The following is a 22601-nucleotide window of genomic DNA, read 5'->3' on the forward strand; positions in this document are numbered from 1 at the left end:
ATCATGTGTCATATCAAATTCACTTTTCAGACATGAATACATTAAAAAAAAGCCCCAAAGGGGCAGGCATCGACCAGTGTGGGCCTGGGATGAGGGAGGGGTGCCTGCCAGCAGCCAGCCTTCTCGCGCGCCGGTCACCTGCTCTGTGCACAGGAACCATTTAGGCATGAAGTTTGCAATAAATAGCCGGCAGAGAGTATGGCGGGGGTCACTTGTCTCGTTTCTGGGGTTTCCTGGTCTGCACACCGCTCCAGTCCCCTCCTCCCTGCTTCGCACTACTTTGAAGACAGACTGACAGCCCATACTGTAGTTTGCAGGCGGGTTTTTAGGGTGGGTGGGGTAACAGGGCGTGGTAGTGACACCTCAAATCTTACCTTCGGACCGGGGACGGCAATCCCGCTGTGTTGCTATTGACTGCTGCTAAATGCCCCCAAGAGTTGGTGCGGTACGTGTGTAAGTATCACCCGTGCGTGATATTAAAGCAGTCGCGTTTTTTTTTTAAAGTGCCCCAACAGAAGAAAAAAAAATACTTTACTTGCTGCTTTAGGTGCCGCACATTGGCAGGGAATTTTAAACAAATTGTAAAGTTGTTGTTATTCTTCGTTATTGTAATTGACCCTGTGTTGGTGCTTGTCACTTGCTCTTTTTCATATGAGCTGGGTGAATTGGGCACGCAGCGTGAATAGAGGGGGGTACAAATAAACAAGCGCCGGAGCGCCCCCCCGCCCCCCAACAATTAGACGTTCAAAGTGGTGTTAAAATAAGAAAGAAGTACTTGTCTCCCCTCCCGAATCCCTGGCCTGCCAGGTGAGCGTTAATGTGGGAGGGGGGGGGGTAATGGAAGCCCCGTTGGATCAGTAATAGCTCTTCACTTGACTGCAGCCAGCAATAACGGCGGGAGCAGCCGCAGATAAGAGCGCCTCTGCGTGTGTGCCTGGGAGCAGCTCGGAGCATCCCCGCACCGAAGCTGACACTTTTTTTTTTCTCCTCTCCTCCTGGCTCCCTTTCTCTCTCCCCCGCCAACCCCTAGGATCCAATGATAGCTGGACAAGTCAGCAAGCCCGTGCTGTCGCTGCGGACTGAGATGAAGGCAGAGGCGCGGGCCGAGGAGGCGGCGGCGGCGGCCACTTCTGACGGAAGGCTGAGCGAGACCCCGAGCGAAGCCCTGCCCGAGTCCGCGGACCCGGACGACGGCCAGGGGGTTCCCGGCAAGCTCTTCGGTGAGTCCGCGCGCCGCACGGGTGTATATGTATCGTGGTCTAGACCGTCTAGTGGTGTCTGGGAGGGGGCAGCCAAATCCCCTATCCCGCCTGGGCTCTGGTGCCTCTGCTCCCCTTGATACAACATTAACTTATTTCCGGTAGACGGCCGACGCGCATCACCAAAGTAGATATACTTGATGCACAAACTAATGCATCCTTGTCCCTGTTGCACGTTGCATTTCCACGCGTTGCGGTGTTTGATGTTGGCAGGTGTTGACAACACATTTTTCAAAACGTGTGGCTGCATTTCGGGACCACAACATTACCACAAAGAAAAGTTTCTTTGAAGTTGCTGATTTTGTCGGCGTGGTCCTTTCATAGCAATGATGTAAGGACAAGAGACTGCTGTGTATTTATGAGCGGAAATTGTCATTTTGAAACACACAATCAAGCTGAGAAAGACGCACGCGCGAGTGTGTACATCAGTATGGACATTACACGTATGACGGTTAGTGGCTTTGAGTGCGTGCGACTACTGTTCCACGGACCTGTGAGCTTTGTGTTTAGTTCGTTCTGAGGCCCAAGCGGCTTTATAAATGTCTGTCTTGCCATCTCGTCCATGTTTGCTTAAAATCCACGAGGCACCAGCACGGCAGAGAAGATCTCCAAAGGTCGTTTTTGGAGTTATTTTGTACCGGGCAGGTGCCTGAAAGATATTAAACCAAATGGCGAGACACAATTTCGTAGCAGCTTGGGCCTCAGAATGAACAAAATAAAAACACACCTCGCAGGGCCCGTTGCAGAGGAGTCCCACGCCATCACAGGCACCTGCCACTCACCCGGCTGGCACCTGGAGAGCCCCCGCGCGCACCTGTGATCTCCGCTCCAAAGGCGAGCAGGCACGTAACGGCGGCTGTTTGAGTGACAGACGGCCCAGTTGTCGCTGAGGAGTGACGCCCCAGACCGGAGAGCAAAGGCTCCCTGAAGCATCTCTGCCTTCCATTCACCTTCCCTGGTGCAGCCCCACACATGGGGAGACGGCAACTAGGGGGAGAGAGCCTGGGAGGTAGATGCAAGCCAACTTCTTACACTTCCAGAACTCTTGTCACACGTTCAGTGTGAGGGCAGCTTGGAGCATTGCGAGGCGTAGATGTATTTGTGGATGGTTTGCTAAGCCTGACTAGGCCAGGTCGAAGGTCGAGACTTCTTAATATTGTGAGTTTGTTCGTCAGTGGAACCGAGCGAGGGCAGCTGTATGTGATTGGACCCGTTGCCATGTACATCTGCAAAGTCAGTGCCGGTGCCCTGCGGGGTAAGTGGCCAGGCATGTTGATACATTGGCGCTTTTCAGTTTCATGCCAGGTCGATAGGATGGTGGCGTTTGCGTATTAAGGTGAAGACACACACACCCACGCACACAATGGGTTCCTGCATGTGCAACTTACCTTTAGTTTGAGGCCTATGTGGACAATGTGTCCGCACTTTGACAACATTCATATATTTCACATTTATAAAATGTGATAACAATTCAATAATGTGGAGAGTCTTCGCTGATTTCTGGAAGGCAGCCTGGAGCCTTATCTTACAGATCAATCTAGGTTACGCTGACATTCGTATGGTTGACAGGTGTAGGCTTGCAGTCTGCTCATTTATGTTGAATTAGATTCCCCCCTTGGTGGTCAAATGCAAAATGAGCAGCAGACGATGTCTTATGTGGACTGCCCGCCATCTTAAACAGGCACTCATCTTGTGTACATAATTCAGCATCCTTTTTTAAAGTTTAGGTTTGGGTTCTCCTGAACTTGCACACACCGTTCCTCTCACACCCAGAGCCAGTATGTGCACTCTGTCCAAGTGGCATTTATTTCAGAAGCATCGTCTGTCCATATCTTCACGTCTCGAGCTATTACGGAGTAGTGTCCGTGTGCGCAAAATAAGGACGTGCACATTCAGGATACTGCACATGGATTTTTAAATTAGAACACGCAAAAAGTATGTGAGCATGGTGGCATGAAGGAACCTATTAAATCTTATAATGTGGTAATTTTTGTTAGAATGCATAAAACAGGGATAAACTCAAGAAAAGTATTCATGAGGCTGGCTGAGCCCACTGCGTGCTTCTGCACACAACGCCACGCAGCACATACATTGATGTCAGCGGCATGACCTGATGCTACCTTAGATCACACAGAACAGCCCAAGTCACTGCCGGCGACTGGCTGCCTTAATGTGAGTCTTCTTTGAGTCTTGGTACGTGTTCTGTAAGCACGGTCGCTCTCGGTACCAGTACGGGGTTGTGCCGGAAGGATGCCAGATAGCGAGGTTGATATCCAGCGAAGAAGAACTGTAGATCTAGCAACACAGAATCCCATGTGCCGGAATATTAGGGATACCCACAATACTTTTCCTTGTTTCGTGTAATGATTTCAATTTTCTAATTTACTAGTTATTGTATAGTTAAACATAGCTTCAAAATTTGTAACTCCTTTTTAATGAACACAAGAGTCAATACATATACAACCCTTTCAGACATATTTACTCTTTATGAATAATAACATTTATCATTATTCCGCTTTAAAATTTTAAAAATATGTCTCATTTGATCGCATTTAGCCATTAAAAGGTGAAGAATATAGAAAACCGCGCTTGAGTTCAACGATGAACAAAACATCGACTCTGGAGAATGTGGCCTCATGGGGGTTCCATCATTTTTAAAAGCTCAGATGCTGTAGGTTTTTAAATAGCGGGCCTATTAGTAAGAAATGCTCTAGTGTTCCAATAACATTCAAGGTACCAATTCAAAATCCTCCTTCCCCCGCCATTTACACAAAGTGACCAAGAAGCTTTGAAGGGATTCTGGCACTCATTTGTACTTTACGAGACACCCTTCCCTTTCAGGCTGTGGGGGCAACAGCAAATAACACAATAAGTGGTTTATGGGGGAATTTAGATTTTTTTTTTTTGAAGAAGGGATTTCTAAGAATCAATTGCTCTCAATTATATTCACATCATTCACAATTATATGGACTTTGAACCTAAACAGGACCCATAAGATGAGCAATTATTTCAATGTGAAGGCTCATTAAAGTGTACCCCAGCCCATAAAGTTTATGCTCCCCACATATGACACGTTGGATTGTTGAAGCATTCAACACGATGGTGGGCTTGTTGTAGTGCATTCCTGGAGACTACTGTGGCGTTACAAGGGCCAGCATGTGTGCTTTGTTTGACAGGAGGATTGCATTTTAGATGCAGTCCTTCTCCCCCCACGTCTTTGTCTCTGAAAAGTAATGTTATTTTGAAAATATAGAACCAGGCCATGCCAAGCGAGCCGGAAATTGACATAGGCGTTGCCATTCTAGAATGCTCTTCTCCTCTGTGTGCATGCTACACTCCTGTGATGTGCTCTAATCCGAGCACAACACATGCTGGTTTTATTTACTTATTTCCAGGTTGGCTTGGATGGTATTTTACGAAGTCAAAATCTTTAAAACGTTGCCTGTACTGGTGAATGCCTCTTTTTCTAGTTCAGTCTGGATGGTACTTGTATTTAGACTTTGCCAGATTACAGATGTGTGAGCTGTAAAATGAAGGCCTCACTGGTGCGATCGATGAGTCCCACCTGGACTGTCCTAAAAGGGGAACTTACCCAGAATCCCTATCATAATTTTGCATAATTTATGCCTCTCCCTGTTCTTCTGAGTTCTTTGGTTTCGCTTCTTTTTTAAAAAAAAAAATAGTTTGATTTTCTACTGTCCTGGCTTCTCACTTGCGTAAAATGGGAGCCAGTCAACCCACCAGACGTAAAGATTCTTGGCAATAAAGTACATTGGTGTGTTCTGATGGGTGTAACAGAAGTCTGCAGCACAGGCATTTCAGCCAAAGCTTTCAAATGTCAGGGAGAGTTAAGATGGACTAAAAAGCTAGGGCGCACTCCCTGGCTCGCAGTCATGCGTTGAGCAAGTGGCAGGCAATGGGGAACCTTTAGTTCACACTGTTTCTTGTCTGTACTCTGTCACAGAGAGAGTTGACAGTTGTTATAGGTAGAAGTTGTTTATTGTAGTAGAAGTGCACCATTGCATCTTTAACATGGGACTGAATCAAGTATTTGGCATCGCTCCCGAAGACCAGAGAGGGGACAGAGAACGCCAACTTCCAGACAAGCCTAGTTGCTCAAGACCACAACAGTGGTGATGTGGTGCAGTATAAAACCAGCATAACATAACATAACATAACATAACATAACATAACATAACATAACATAGGTTAATTTGGAATGTACTTCATTTTTAGAAACTGGACTCTTTAAAGAGAAGAGTAAGGATTTGTTCCCGAATTCTTTGGGTTTTTCCATCACCCAATTCATGTCTAGCATCACAATCACAACATTTTTCAGCTTGGTGAGTATCCGCAAAACCAGCATATATTCTTTTTTGTATTGTTTAAAGCGCGACCTAGCTCGAGAGCAGCAGAGCACCGTACAAGGTGCGGGTAGCCAGCCTTTGGGCTGCCATTTTCAACAGTAGCGCAGAACTGCGAGTTGCAGTCTGTGCATCCATTGGGATTAGTCCATGCTCGGGCGCTGTTGAAGAAGCCAGGATTTGTGAGAACATAGGAAGATATGTGCAGGCCACCAAACTTTGCCAGGAAGGTAGGAAGCATGCCCTCTGGTTATTTACTAAACATTGGGTGTTGGATTTAAGGGTGGGCCTTAATGCACAGGACACCGGGAGCGTTGCTATACACGCGGTCAAGCTGGAGAGGCACTGGACTGTGGGAGATGCAGTGATGGGGAGGATTGGTAGCGGCTGGGGAGGCGGGGGTTACTGAATCCGGTGCACACTATGACTGACGTGACCATGAAAATGAATGAGTTTTTGTGAGCGCGGTGCTGACAGAACAACTGCTCTGATCCTGAAACACTCCGCGAACAGTTCACGAGTGGCTTCGTTTTTCAGTAGCTCGTGCACTTAGGCAATCCCTCGACTCCTCCCCAAAAAATGCCAAAATAAAAAGTTAAACTCCATCAAAAAGCTTAAAAATGCGCTATATTTTTTCCTGCTCTTGTCCTCTGTCGATTCCTTTGCACTTTATTGATCTGAATATTTGCAAAGCCTGTGAAAGATCATCCTTCTCTCCCCCCACATCCCTTGCTTTGGAGTGCGACCGAGCCACTGTGCTTCTGGTTGATGCAATATAAAACACCAACTGTAAATAAATAAATGAATAAATACCTTGGTGAGCATTGTGCTGCTGGGGCCACCACAGAATCCTGAAAAGTCCCGATGGACGTTTTGCATTCACAATATTGTTAAGTGTTAAATGTCGAGAGCAGAAAGGGTTGGCCTGCCTCAGAAGGTCCGAAGCTTCTTTACCCGATACTTGAAAAAATGGACATTGTTTTTATTTGCAGTCAATGCCACCTTTGCTTCCTTTGCAAATTACCGTCAGGTTCGATTGGCTGGATGCGATGGCCTTGTCTGGTGACAAGTCTGCTCTTGCTCTTCCCATTTATCGCAAAATATAATTGCAGCAAGAATATCAAATTTAGCCCCCAACGGGAATGTCTCAGAATTCAAAGACAGTTGAGCAGGCAAAGTTGTGCTCGCCCACCAGGAATTGCAAACATTAATATGCGTGAGAAAAATGTACACATAATTTGCAATTTAGACTATTTACATTTTGCTGGGGTCATCCTGAACATTTGGTTGTGCTTAATAATTGGTTGGTTCGACAAACTCACAAGGCAGATTAGCCTAAATGTAGCTGCACCAAATTAAGTTTGAGTACGTGGCCTTGCTGCAGCTCTGTGCATTCCAAGTCGGACGATCTTTTGATGCATTCAGTTTATGAATGGTATGTACCACCTGGGAGGACGCCCCCTGATACGGAAGTGGTTAATTCCTTGGTCAAATCTTTTGAATCTTATAGCAAGCCCTGCCAACGCCCGGATGCCACGCACTTCCGCGTCGCTCGTGCAGCCAGCCTGCCACCTCACGCGAGGTCAGACCATCTGAGATTTGGCGCTTCGCGGTACATTGTGTTCTCGCGTGACAGTTTCCCTTTGCTGGGCGGGGCGCAGAAAGACGTAAGATGTAATGCCGCCACGTCAGCCGTGGCTGCAAATGAGAATCCACAGGACGGAACCCTGTCACTGTGCTTTGCCAGTGAGTGACCGTTTTTATTTAGGCGGAAGTTGGAACAGGCTTGTTGCAGACCAACTCATCACATACCGCCTGGCTGCTTGCTTTTCTGGCACGGCCTTAACAATGAGAAATTATATTTATTGCTTCATGCGTTCGCGACCCATGGTCAGCACAGCATAAATGTGCTAAATGTTTTTAACTTTTAACGGGGTCACTAAAAAGCATATTTCAAAACTGGCCCAATACCAAATGTGTTCTCAAGTATTCGTTGGAACAAACGTTGGAGGCAAACACATTTAGGTTAAAATGCAGTAAACACTTTATATACATGAATATACACATTCTTATAAGCATGTGCTTCTACGTTTCTTTTGTTCCCTTATTTCCCTCACATGTTGCTTAAAACAGAAAAAGCCTATAACAAAACCACAGGGAGCCGCCAAACTAACTGCATAGGATCACACAGTGCGGGGACGTGGTAAACTGAGATTAGAACCCATGTTCCTTATGCCCACATGCATCACATTAGCTGGTATAGCTCACACCTGGCCCCCCACACCAGCACCTATAGAATCTGTCCCACATAGAGATAGACTCTCACAGCTTTCGCCAAACTCCGCCCACCCCCCGCTCCGGTCTCCGCCTATAGGATGCATATTGCTCTGGCCATCCACGATGGACAGACTTGCTCATCTCACACCGCTTAACCCTCAACATCATCCTCCTACTTTCTACCTACAGGGGTGTTGCTAGGTCTGGAAAAGATCCGGGGCTATGCTAATTTTGGGACTGTTGGGACTGGGGGGTAGCTAGCCTTTTTGGTTGTAACCCCTGAGCTTCTATGCGGGGCTACAACTAAAAGACCTGGGGCTGTAGCTCCCTGTGCCCCCCACCCCCGCTAGCAACGCCTTTCCACACCAGCAGTGCTGGAAATTATTAACTGTGGGGTCCACCCACCGGGGAGTGGGAGTTATGTGGGTGGGGGTTGTAAGTTAGGGGGAGGTGAGAACTTTTTGATTTGTCTCAGCATCCCGCCCCGAAAAAGCATTTACCTTTCAAGAGATTAATTAACACATTGATAAAGAAAGGTGAGTTCCCTATAATGTTGCAAGCAAAATAGAAAAGTTGCACTTCAATATTTTCTGCAGAGTCTGACAGCAATATTCCAAAGTGTTTTAACTAGATGTTCCTGTACCCTAGTAGGTAAGCCACTTGACTTTGGTCCTGATGACCCGATATCAAATCCATGTTACAGCAATTAAAGCACATTGATTAAATTAATGGGCAAAAATAGATTTCTGGTTGTGGGAAAATCCGGCCCAGTGACCAGTGCAGCATATCCCTGGTCACCGGCCCCTAATGGAAAGATTCTCACAAGTGAGAATCCTCTGCCCAGCCCATGCATTAATAGAGCATTTCAGACTGACATTTAACCCATTTCCAAGCGTAGCTGATGTTTGCAGATATGGGAAACGAGGAGCAGCACCTCACCCCCTCAAGCTGCTCCTCTCCTCCACACCAGCACATGCATGACTCTGTTCCACGTGGACCGAATCCGAGCTCCCGTTCCTCGTCCTTCCACACACCAACCACGCTGTAGCATGGCGGTCAACTTAAGTGCAGCCTCCGCTTGCTCTTGGGCCCTTTCTTCAGCAAGTATTCGTCTTCAAAGGTGAAGCGATTATATACATTCAGCCTGAGCCGAATGTTTGAATTTCGGCCGAACTTCATCTGAATACCTTTTTCAAAGCTGAAGTTCGCTGCTCTCCGATATGAACGTAGTGGGGTCTGAGTGAAACTATCTTTTTTTGTGATGCATTGCAATCACGGCTGGCCTTAGGCAAGGGCCACCCGGGCGACTGCCCGGCCGATCTCCCGTGGCTCCATTAGCCCCCCACTATTGCGTAAATATATGTCCCAGATATGCCACAGCGACTGAGCGTAGCAAGTGAGCCCACACCAATAAATGGGGCGGCATGGGGGTTCTCCCCCTGAGAATTCTTTCAACATAATGGGGTAAATGGTGCTTTTCAGAGGCAACTTTTTAGAAAAATTGGGTAAAAAAACCAAACAGTTTTCAATTGATTTTGTAGGGTAACTCATATAAAAATCTAATAGATGCAAGTCACTGGAGCATTTCTCCAACACATTTTCATGATGCCGTTCCACACATTATGTGCCAGTTTAAAACATTTTCACACTGGCTGTGTCCGTACATTGCCATGCTGACTGCACAATTATACCCTATTATTCCCATATTAGAACATACTCATGTTTGCTTTGCGAATAATGCGAGCAATGATACTATAAGAAAACATGTCCATGTTTGCTCTGCCAATATATGGCAGTATCCCAACCTAAGAACATACTCTAGCTGGCTTTACCATTAAAAATGCATGCCAAAGTATAACACATGTACAAACTGGCTGTACTAAGATACCAGTCGAGCCACATAATACCACTTATCATGTTTGCTTATCAAAGATGCCCAATACAAAATGTCATACCGCAATAAGAAATGGCTAGACTGGTTGCATATAAGTGATGGTCTTGCTTCATGATAACACTTATCATGCTTGCTTTACCAAAGATGAACAATATGAAATGTCATACCACAATAGGACATTACTAGACTGGCTTCATTGAGTTGGCAGTCTGGCTACATAATAACACTTATGCTTGTTTTACCAAAGATGCCTGATAAACAATGTCATGCCACAGTAAGAATAATACCACCAATCCTACTTGCTATATCAAAGATGCCCAATACAACATGTCATGACTCAGTAAGAAATGGCTAGACTGGTTGCATACACAATGCCAGTCTTGCTTCGTAATAACACTTTTCATTCTTGCTTTACCAAAGATGCTCAATAAAAAATGTCATACCCCAATAAAAAATGGCTATACTGGCTGCATTGAAATGCCAGTCGAGCTACATATCAACAGTTTACATGCTTTCTTTATCAAAGATGCCCAATACAAAATGTCATACCACAATAAGAAATGGCTAGACTGGCTGCATTAAATTGCAAGTCTAGCTACATGATAACACTTATCATGCTTGCTTTAACAACCATGGTCAGTAAAAAATGCCATTGCTGCTCCGTGGTGCGCCAGCGCCTTGCACTCAAACATAATCACATTAATGATGAATGTGATTATGTGTGATTGGGAGGTGCTGTGGGGCCCATGGGGGCAGATGCGTGCCTGGAGCTGGGGTCCCACACTACAGCAATGACATTTTTATTGGGCATAGATGCCAAGGAAAAACTGCCCCGCCCGTCCCATGAGGCACCCGAGCACCTCACAGGCACACATTAATTGTGTGAATGTAAGGTGCTGGGGGGCTCAGTCATGTTTTTTTTACTGGGAATCTATCAAATGCCCATTAACAAATGGCACTGATTCCCTAATTGCCCTCCAGCGCTTCACATGCACAGATAATCAATTGTGTGTACATGTAAGGTGCTGGGGGGCTTAGGGTTCAGGCTTGGCATTGCATGTGAGGTGCTAGGAATCCCAGCGGACTGGGCTGGTATTATTTACTGGGCATACCCAGTACAACATTCCATGCCTGCCCCCCTGGGCCCCAGTGCCTCACACACACACAATTAATTGGGGTCAGGCATGTTTTTTTTAATGGACATCTATCATAGATGGCCAGTAAAAAAGACACGCTTGTATCCTGGGTCCCGAGCTCCTCACACACACACTCAATTAATGTGGTTATGTGTGTATGCCAGGCACTGGGAGTACAGGGGGCGGGATGGTATTTTTTAATGGACATCTCGCATAGATGTCCAGTAAAAAATACCATGCCTGTCCCCTGGGCCCCACAGCGCCAACCCACATGCACACAATCTACGTGATTGTGTGTGTATGCGAGATGCTGGGGTGGGCAGGCATGGTATTTTTGACTGCACATCTATGATAGATGCCCAGTAAAAACCATCTCTGTCCCCTGGGCCCTACAGCACCTCAGACGGAGAGCTGATTTTGGCCGGTGCAGAGGGGGATTGTGCAACAAAGTGATTTTTTAAATGCCTTTGTTGTACAAACCTCCTAGCCCCACTCTCCAAAATAAGCTCAGACCAGCACAAACAAACACACACATACACACGTACACAACATAAACACAGCACCCACTATGCACTCACTCATAACACCAGCATACATGCATCCACATTTAAATAAATACATAAATGAACCTACAAACACACACATTTACGCAACATACCCACAGCAAGCACTCTGTATCATTCACACGAGCACCCATCATGCACTCACTCATAAAACGGGCATACACGCATCCATACTCATATTTAAATAAATAAATGAACATACAAACGCACACATTTAGATAACACACACACTGCAAGCACGCTCTGTCTCATTAACGCGAGCACCCATCATGCAATTGTGCAAACCTGCTTGTTCTTTGAGATCCTGTTTTTCATTTTATTCTATGTTACACTTGTTTATGTTTTTGTTGTGTCTATTGCAGCGCTCTGAGGCCTTTGGGCGAGATGGCTCTTTACAAAAAATAAAATAAGCAAATAAAGAAATATCTGGCCTCGGAACTTTGCTATCTGGCATTTCCTTAGCTAGAATGGTACCATAATCAGCCATCGGGGATGCCAGCTTAGAGACCACTCCAGGCAATACGATGCTGGATAGTAAGGCTTCTACTGTAGTCCTGTTCTCCTTCTCATAGTAGTGGTTTAACATGTGTCTAATGTTTAACAATATTCCCTTCCGTTTAACGTACGTGTGTTTTTTGTTCTGTTTGGGGGAGACCCCTCTGTCATTGTCACCCCCCCCCCACATGCACCAAACCCTTTATCTGCCCCACCATTCCCGTGTACCACCCTCCTTCCACTGCTCTGCATTGGGAAAGTTAAATCGTACATGAATGGCTTTGCTGCCGGAGAGTGCTGCCCTGCTGCCGCAGTTCTGCAGCCGCACGCTTGGCGCGCTAGGCCGGGACTTTGCTAGGCTTGATCCTTGACTAATCAGGGGGCTGTGATGGCGACTCAGTAGCCCTTTGCTCCTGGACATTGCTGATATGCTTGTATTAGGCATGGGTGATATTTAAAGTGCTCGACTGCTGGTTTGAACAGTGCAAAAAATGGTTTGATTCGGGTCAAGCCATTCAAGCATCCATAGAGATGGCCGGGATTGGAATCGAGCTGAATCAGCAAATGTTCGATTCCTCTTAAACGCACCTCAAATTGGCTGGTTCTTTTTCGAGCCAATAGGTCACTATAGTTTAGATTGGGTTGAAACATTTTTGAATAGTTGGCCTATATTGATTAGAATTAGCTTAGTATTTTTCAAACCATAGGAAACTATTGATTCAAACCGCGTCGAGCTGGCTTGGCCTATTAACAGAAACTGGTAGCAGAAAGTATGTCTAGTATGAACAATGTTGTGAAATTGTGATATGAGAGGAACAAATGCAGATTGCTGTCTGAGCAGTGACTCAACAGGGTTCTTTGGCCTGCAGGAATGAAATGTTGGTAATTCCGTCAACGCCACTTGTACTGCACTGCAAAATTGTAGGCTTGATCTTAAAGTAGAGGAGATACCTGTGGTCAAGTGCTGGTGGTATATCCTCCACTTTAATGCCACAATGTGGAGGAATTACCACGAGCAGAATTTCCATTATATTTCCTCCAAAATCGCAATGGAGTCCTACAGACTTTGAAAATAGGGTAACACTGTTGTTAACACAGGTGTAATCTGGTGGTTATTCCGATGGACCAAGTGGCAGTAATTGGAAACAAGTCTTTGCAGTATTTCTGCTGCAAATAGCACCAAACATGTAGTGAGCCCCCACAGGCCAGCCCCTTCCTTCTGTTTTTACTGTAAACATACATTAAACTAAATGTAGACTAAAAAATCAAAATAAAATTTCTAAAAGAACCTGATTTAACTACAATCAAAAGAAGCTGATTTAACGACAATCATTTAATTTATTTATTTATGGCATTTATATAACGCCCAGACCCTGGGGTATCACTCCGTTTGTTACAGATATAGTATTGGTTACACATTTAGCAATAGGTTACAGTAATCGTCATTCGTACTTGTTGAATAGCCATGCTTTGGCACTTTTTTTAATACAATGTATGCTTTCTTATTTCTGATGTCCATCGGGAGGGTGTTCCAGAGGGTCAGTGCGGTAACCCCAAAGCTAGAAACTCTGTCTTTTTTTTACGCCTGAAGCATGGCGTGACCAGGGAAATACTGCCATTAGATCTGACAACTCTACCTGCAGGTTTCTGTTTGAGTGTATCATTGAGGCAAGTGGGTGCTTCTTTGTGGATACATTTGTGTGCAATGGATAACGTTTTGAACTCAATGCATGCTTTTACTGGCAGCCGGTGTACCTCTCGTCTGATGGCAGAGATATGATCCGAGCGCTTGAGCCCAAGTGCCGCTTGCAGTGCTTTGTTCTGCAGTAACTGTAGTTTGGCTTGGTTGGCAGTAGAGGTACCCATTGCATAAAGTGCCATTTTGTAAGGTAGAACGACTATTTTGAGAAAGGATAGCTTTAAATGAAGCACACAAGGCCCAGACGTCTGTCTGTCTAGTCTCTCTGCAACGGAATAGATCCAGGCAAGAAATGATGGCCGTAACAAATCATTTCTTTAGCCACCAATATCCCTGAATTCAATTTTATCGCACAGTTTTATTCAAACCCAGTTTTCGATCAAATACATGTAGCTATAGGAGAAGCTCAAATTCCAGTTCAAAGGTTTCGAACCATTTCAAACTTCAGCTCTAAATGTCGATATGAGACCCCGTTGTTTAGATATGCTCGGATCTGATTTGAACTGGTTCGATCATCTCTAGATTGTATCTGCTATCCGCTTACAGATTCCGTTTCCATTCCTCGTTGTTCAAGAAATAAAGGCACCAAGAGCTGACTTACATAAATTGCAGTTGTCCTAGCAAAACTGTATATTAAGCTGTGGATATTTGCAAGGATACTGGTAATTATACTCAACTGTTTGTATTGACTCATACATTCAAACCATTTTTAACTGGTTAGTTGGTGCAAACAGTGGTTTTGCTCCGGGTGTTTGGTGCAAATGTCAGTGCAGGATTACTCGGTGCCAGGGCAATTTATCTGAGCCGCCATTGGTGCCGTCATCTTCCACCTTGATAAGGCTTACTTTTAGAGACAATGCTTTTCAAAAGAGCACTCACACACTAATGCAAAATGAGCTTGTTCCCCAGAGATGCTGGTCTATCCAGGTCACTGAGGGGTCAGGGTTAGGGTGCCTCTTTAGCCCGCCTTCAGTTAACACATCAGTGAAGGCCTTTATTGTGTTGCGCTCGACGTCAACCTCCCCATGCGGAAAGAAATGCTCTGCGATGGGAAAATGCTTTTAGAAAACTCCAACCACAGCTATTAAACATCTTTCATTTATATCTACCAGATTCTGGTTCCTTTCTCCCTGCCGCCGACTAGTTTGCATTCATATTCTGGAACAGTCAATTCCTTGTAGTTGGAATGCCTTACTCTATATTTTGGTATTAACAGTTTTCTTCCTAACCCTTTATGGACTCCAGTTGCACCTCGCGCATCTCAGGATATAGTGGGAGTGATTAACACCTTTTGCAATAGGCTCAACAAATGCATCACACGGTGTACATTTGGTAGGGATTGCATATATTTGAAGTAGGAATTTTACACAATAAAAGTACACAATAGATTTCTTGTGTCGTTGCAAGCTTTCTTTCACAAGGCCATTAGTGCTGGGACAGTATATGCCAAAACGTCAAAAGTGCATTGTCCTTTGGCCTAATTAAAATGCCTTTCAGTTTAATAATATCCTCAATTCTGTGCCTCTTTGGACGTTTTTCATGACATTTTTGGCACGTTTGAAAATTCTAAATTTCCTGCTATGATCCCAAAATTGCTATACGTTGGAAGGTTCGTCGACTGCTGTTAAACAAATAGACGCAGCCCCCTCGTTCCCGTGTGACCCACACAGGAGAGGGCCGTGATGCCTCGCTGTAGAGGGGTACAGCAGCAGAGCATGTGGATATCCAAATTGTGGGTGCTACTATCTCCACATGAAGTGAATCGGCAAACGACAGGCTCCACATGTGTGCAAATTATTTATTTATTTATTTATTGAACATTTGTATGGCACTTATAAATCAGAAAGTGTTTCCAGGCGCCACAAGACAAGAACAAGTGGGGGTGGGTGGAGATATAGGAAAAATGAAACAATAACGGTCCTACTGGGCCTTGAGACATTCGGATCCTGCAAGTGCAGTATCAAGAAGTGCAGGGGGAGTGGACATGTCAGGGGAGGGAGAAACATACGCAAATACGTAAATATGAATGAAGGTAAACAGAGACAAGAGGACGTTTGCATTTCTTTTAGTGGTCAGCATAGGGGATGTGTTAAGACAACAGTGAACGTTTATATATTCACAACATATGTGCATACATTTTCACCCTAACCCCTGCAACATGATTCAGGCGGACGGGAACATTGATTGCTCCGTGGCTTGGGAAACAAAATGGCAGCTTGGTAGGAAAAATGTCCAAGCTGCCAGCTAATGAGCCTGCAGCTCCAGACCGTAAAAGGGCCAAGCATCTAAATGTGCAAACAGCTGTAATGACGCTAGCTTGCATATGCTTCTTTTTGTGCATTGCTCGGCTGTATCGGCTGAGAGGTCTTCACTGTGTCCAGGTGCCCCCATGTGCTGAGCGTGTTGAGCCACACAGTTTGCACCCAGGACACATATCATTCTTGGGTTCATGCTTTGCACTGACATTGCCTCTGAGTGTGGATGATCGCTCTGGGGCCCGAGTGTCGCTTCTGGATCTCCCTCTTCCTCTTGGTGCCTTCCTGTGCAGGATGTGAACCTGATACCGAGTGGCTTCTTTTCCATTGGTCCACCGATAGTCTACGGCCCCCCCCCCCGGCCGCCCGGAAAAACAGTCACCAGGCCAATGAATCTAATGAAGAACCAAGGCTGCTGCTCCAGATGTGGGTTTACTCCATCTCCTAGAGGCGTGGGCTACTCCGGACAGTTTGGCTCTTCTTGAATGTCCCGAGATGGGCACTTCTGTCACGCACCTGGGAATGCAACATGCATACATGACCCTGGTGGAAAGCCATGGGCTGGAGTGATCTAGACGCCCAAATGGCTGGGGCATTACCTGTAGGCCAAGTAGCAGGGAAAGGATCCACGACGGATCTTCTCAGTTCAGTAAAAGGGAACCGGGAGAGGTGTATCTTCATCTCCTGACTTATGTGGGCTGCGATAGAGCCCATTGAGCCCCAATATCACAGGGGAATTCTTCTAGTGCAACGGATGCACGTTATCATTCCAATGGCCGCCTCCATTTTAGTGCCTGGTGGAAATGCCACTGCTCTACAGTAGACAGGCCTGCAAGCTCATGTTCTTGCTTTTCATTCGTAATCCCTCTCCTGCTCGTGCTTACTATGGGGTGGAAAATAAATTCCGCCAAAAGGGATGAAATGTATTCTTTATCAAGTTGGCAAACACACTTGTTGAAGATACCTGCTGCACCCTGAAATCTTAGATTCTCTGAAGCTAGATAATCATGCTGTGACTAAGACAAAGCTTTGCAGGAAAGTCTGCTTTGAACTGTATGCAAGCGTGCAACAGGCGGGAGTCAGTGCAGAAGGCTCCCCGCTAGCATCACACGATCAGATTTCCCATTCTATGGAAGGAAGCCATGATCATACTGGAGGCAGGGGCAACTTGGGAAGACTGGCTAACACAGAGATTCCCATTGTCCAATCTGGATAGCCCCGTGACTTGGCTGACTGATCTGACATGACAGACCGAAAGGCTGGTTTGATTGCTTTTAGCGAAGACCACAAGGAAATTGACGGCTTTAAAAATAAATGTATTCAATGTGAAGGTTCGTAGACATTGCTGGATCAATGGTCAAACCATGAGATTTGGCTAAAGACAGCAGTGATGGCACAATGCCAACAGCCACCAATTCCGCCATCCCCAAATCGATAGCTTGCAGCCTTTATTCGTAAGCATACAGAACTCACTCTCAGCCATATTCCACTTTCAAATTCATTTACCATCCCTGCTTTGACTCTACAGGTAAAAACGTTTTTTTCTTGTTCTTGCGTTCTGCCGATTTATGAGCCAAAGACACACATATTTTGTGACGTTTTTGTAAGCATTTCCATTATTTATGCCCTCCTCCATTTTGGGAAGTGCATTCAGTCCTTCATAGAGGACTTTACACCAGCAATAAGTCTACACACTTAGTTAGCCTTTACCTCCCACTTTTTACTTCTAACGTTTGCTTGTGCGGTGGATCAGAAGTTACAACTTCCTCTCCGCGTCTCATGTCACTTGCTTTTTAGTGGATTGAAGGCAGACAAACAAATGGTGGGCAGTTTAACAACAAAAATGCTTACGATTTTTTAAAATTTTTTTTACAAATGATAGATGCATAGATTTTAGCCTGGAAATTGTCAGAAGTTAAAACCTAAATAATCCTAAAATGCTACTTCTACTACTGTTACTACTACCAATAATAAGATTTAACAATAACAATATTTATACATTAATACCAAGGAAAAACATATTTTGTTTTTGTGAAAACGTTATGTCCCATTTAATATCAAAGAGCGAAAAGCTGGGGTTAAACACGCTGAGAAAATGCCAATTTTTGGTGCAATTACCGCTGGCGGTATTACAGCACAGTAATTGTGACAGAAATTCCCCTTTGGGTCCAACAGACCCAATGGGAAAAGGGGATTAACAGTTAGCACCCAACCCCCGGACCAGTGGGTGCTACTGCTAATATAGTTGGGCGGTATCCCAATAGGGATACCGCCCAACTCATGATCAGGCCCAATGAGAGGTTCTCTTTGTCTTCCTCATCCAGATAGACATGTACATCGTTTCTGGAGCAGCCAATGGCGTCATCACTTTTTCGGCAGTACTATGCAGGTGATTGATTCCTGTACATTTTTTTGATATTAGCTCACGATTTTCCAAGACATGCTTTCAAATCACATGTCAAGTCAGACCTAGCAAAGCACACTACAGGAGATGCTAGTTGGAGACACATCTCAAGGCAGGAGATGCTAGTGGGAGACACAGCTCAAGGCACACTACAGGAGATGCTAGTGGGAGACACATCTCAGGGCACACTACAGGAGATGCTACCTGGAGACACGTCTCAAGGCACACTACAGGAGATGCTCCTGGAAGACACGTCTCAAGGCATACTGTGATAGATGCTAAAGAGAGACACATCTCAAGGCACATTACAGGAGATGCTAGTGGGAGACACATCTCAAGGCACACTACAGGGGATGCTCCTGGGAGACACGTCTCAAGGCACACTATGATAGATGCTAAAGGGAGACACATCTCAAGGCACATTACGCTGTGGCATACCTAGCCAAAGGCACCGTATGGTGTAACTGTATGGGGCTTCAATTGTTCACATGTAGCAGCAGATACCATTTTTCTAGTTCCTACAGCTTATCCCGAAATAGGATAGTGAATTTCATTTTTAACCCCTTAAGGGGCAGTATGCTCGTCCTTTCTGCATAGAATTGCATAATAGCCGGGCACTTAAATTATGCTTTGGTCTAGGGGACAATTATATCATGGGTGGCCCAGATTAATAATACTAATAGAGCACCTTTCTGCCAATAATGTTGGCCTTGCTGCACATAGCTCTGTAAGAGACACGGGTGGGGAGATGTTAGTAAGATAGAGAGATAGGCAGAGGTGGACAGACCTGTGTTGTTTTTGAGTGCAGGTCAGAAGTAAACATTAACTGCGTGCCAAGGTGGGGACTATTTGGCCAGGGGTATATCAGGGCTAGGCTGTCGTAGGGGCATCCCTTTGGTTTCAAAACATCAATTGCTTGAATGTGTCATTGATAGAAAAAGAATAGAGTAGGTGTATGTGTGATGTAGGAGACCTGATGGGTCATCTGATGGTGGGTGAATGAGGCGTAAGACTGCAAGACTTTAATGATGATGAGTTTGTTGGAGGATGAGAGGGACGGGGTGGGTTAGGGTCTGGTCTCCTCTTGGGTCCTGATCATAGAATCTATCTTCATATCGGATTGAGGTTTGCTGCAGAATCAGACAGATTGGAGGATCCATGCGATTGTTGTTTCTTATGAGTAGAAATCCTCAGCGGTTCTCATAGCTTAATTTACAACAGAAGGGTCCAAGTAAGGTTTGGGTATGGGTCAAGAGGCTATTTATACTGAAGTATCAATTTGTCACTTGGGCGCAACCATATACCTTTTAGGTGAGGGGAGAAGGCTGTGAGTGTTGTTCACATTGGTGGGTAGGTCTATAATGTTTGTCTTATAGTGTGGGTTGCTTACGAGATGGGCTGGATACCTTGTCCACGTACTACGCATGGTGAGGGATCAAGAAATGTACTTGCTATCTCTTGGTTCATTGCTACTTCTACAGTTTATTTAGTTGAAGAGCCATGTCTTGAGCTTTTTTCTATGTGGGGGTCTTAAGGTAGGTTGCGCCAGAGTTTTATGGCTAGTATGCAGGATGATGGTAATTTTTGTGATTTCTTATTGGAGTTCGGGGCTCAGATTCGTGCAGCGTTACTGGATCTTAGTGAGCTGGACGGTGTATAATGCTGGACCAACTTTCTGAAAGATAGTGGTGACTTTCCATGGTAGGAGTGATGGGTGATGCAAAGCATTTTGAAATGTATCCTTTTTTTGAGGGAAAGCCAATAAATTGTACAGAGTGCCGGGAAATATGTTCAAACTTTTTCATCCTGCGGAGTAGTCGGCCAAGGCACTTGGGACTCTTTGTAGTTTTCACATGAGTTAGTCCAGGAGTCCGAGGTAGGGGTTGTTTGTGTAGCCTCGTCTTGTAAGCACTAGCAACAATACCACAGCTATGGTTCAGTGGGTAATTGCAAGGCATAATGCAGCACCAGTTCCTGACAACGGCTCTCACCTGTGGTTCAACTGAGAGTGCAATGTCCATTGTGGCTCCAAAACTGCTTACGGTGGAGCATGGAAACGGACATGGGCCCGTCTCATCAGGCCACAAAAATGAGGTGGTGTCTGAACGAGATGGATTGTAGAGCAGCGGTTCAGTTTTGGTCGGGTTGAGTTTTAGTCTGCTTGCTGTCATTCATGTATTCACTTGTGCAAGACTTGTTTTTGTATCTGGGGGGTTTGTAGAAGGATTGGTCTGAAGTTTGTCCGTTAGTTGTGTGTCGTCTGAGTAGCTGTGGTAGGTGACACCCGTTTGGTTGATGATGTTAAAAATGGGTGACATATAGATGTTGGAAAGCAGAGGTGACAGTGTGGTTCTTTGTGTGACTCTATTATTCAGCCGGCAAAGGCCGAGATTTAAAGAAGACCATGACAGTTGTTTTGATTCTATCAGTGAGGCAGAAGGCGATCCAGCGTAGAGCTGTTCCTTTTTTCCAATACTTGCAGTTTCATTAGAATGATCCACAAACGAATGCTGCTAAAACGAATGAGGTGTCTAGAAGGATGAGTGCACTCTGAGTTTTTGTATTGTTCCTGATTAGCGCTGTTCTAACCCTATGTAATGTAACATAGAACTTGCCTTATTCAATTATCTAACTCGCTGTTCCTGTCATAACATATGCTGCTGTCTCTCTCTCTCTGGCTCTCTCTCTCTCTCTCACTCTCTGTCACTCTCTTTCTCTTTCTCACAAACACACACACACACACGCTGCACTTTCTTTCTGTGCCTCTCTATCGACTGTCTCACTTTTTGTCTCTTTCTCTTTGCATGTGGGGGAGAGTCGCGCAGTTTTCTTTTTGCATATGGGGGAGAGTCGCGCAGTTTTCTCTTTGCATGTGGGGGAGAGTCGCGCAGTTTTCTCTTTGCATGTGGGGGGGAGTCGCGCAGTCAGGTGCATATATTCTAGAGACACCCAACATGTCCCTGTGCAACTGGAGGAAAGAAAAATAACTTGAAGGGTGGTGGGAGCTGTGTTTTTTTGTTGCAAAAGCAGCTTTTAAAAAATGAAGAAATAATGTATTAAATTGTGCTAACATTGTGAACTGTTTAAAAAAATGTGTACAATGTTTTGTTTTAATGTCACTTCCAATATTTGTTGTAGTCATAATAAGGTTACACTTGTCTCATGGAGCAAAGTACATTTCAAAACCTTGAATAACCATACATTTCTATTGATTGAAGTTTATCATTGCAATATGGGCAGTACACTCCTATTGCAGTCTTCAGAAATACCCCTATGTGAAAGCCGAACAATTAGCAGCAGCGAGCAGTCAAACCTGTTTTGCATAAAATGAAAGAGCATTTTGGAAGCACATGAATAAGCACATATCTTTATGTTGCACACATATGTCAGTGAAAGGACATGACAAACGAAAAGGACATTGTGCACACTGGGCTTGCTGCTCATTTAATTTTTTACACCACTCACCCTAACAATAACTTGTCTGGAACTTTGAAGCATGTATGCTGATTTGGACAGAGTCAAGATTTGTATCTGAAGATAAAATGACTGTGACTCCTTTTAAGTCTGTGGGTTATCTGAAGGCAAAGTTTCCTTTTGCTGTGGGAAATTTTAGTTGAGTGTCTGGTTAAGTTTGGCCTTACATACGATTAGTTTCCGATGCACAGACATCCTAAGCGCATTATATATATATATATATATATATATATATATATATATATATATATATATATATATATATATCGCTGTCCTATAGTTAAGGTGAGTTGGACCCCATAGGAACTCTTTAAAATTCTATTCTTAATAACGTTTGATTCGAGTAAGAGATTTGACTGAAATTTTGAAAGTTTATAGGGACTCGCACCCCCCCTCCGTCCCCTCCCTGGAATGCATGGTTTCGTAAAGATATGTTAAGAAATAAGAAAGTTATTAAGAAGACGAAAACAATCTTTTTCCAGGTGGGGGCACCAAGTGAAATTTGAGAGTTGGAGAGGGCCTTGGGAGGGACTGAGTTTGCACGACTAAACCTTCTGTGGCCTCTGCTATAGTTGTGAATAGCCGACATCTCAAAGCAAACTGCGTGTGGTGTGGGGGGAAAGGGAGATGGCAGGGGAGGAGGCCATCTGGGGAGTGGGGGGAGCTGAAACAGATGAGGGGGAACTTGATGAGGAAAGCATTCCTTTTTTCAGGCCGTTTTTTTCCTGATAGTTGTGGCTATATTCGAGGCCTTAAAGGACTATAGCCAAGGGTATGTGGA

At 44.9% G+C, this 22601-nt stretch overlaps 1 protein-coding gene across 4 annotated transcripts in view; it reads left to right on the forward strand.

The window, feature by feature from the left end:
• Positions 1 to 237: 237 nt before the first annotated feature.
• Positions 238 to 22601, forward strand: part of POU6F2 (POU class 6 homeobox 2) — an 867009-nt gene continuing 844645 nt past the window's right edge. For 3 of the 4 annotated variants that reach the window (XM_069613281.1, XM_069613283.1, XM_069613284.1), the window contains exons 1-2: positions 238 to 453; positions 1031 to 1220. In XM_069613281.1, the coding sequence (XP_069469382.1) occupies positions 1037 to 1220 (184 nt within the window). In that variant the 5' untranslated portion in view covers positions 238 to 453; positions 1031 to 1036. Of the gene's footprint in view, positions 454 to 891; positions 1221 to 22601 lie in introns of those variants that run through there. The other variant, XM_069613282.1, reaches the window with a different exon arrangement.

This window comes from Ambystoma mexicanum, chromosome 5p (assembly GCF_040938575.1).
Source record: "Ambystoma mexicanum isolate Mex_15411 chromosome 5p, UKY_AmexF1_1, whole genome shotgun sequence".
NCBI lineage: Eukaryota > Metazoa > Chordata > Amphibia > Caudata > Ambystomatidae > Ambystoma > Ambystoma mexicanum.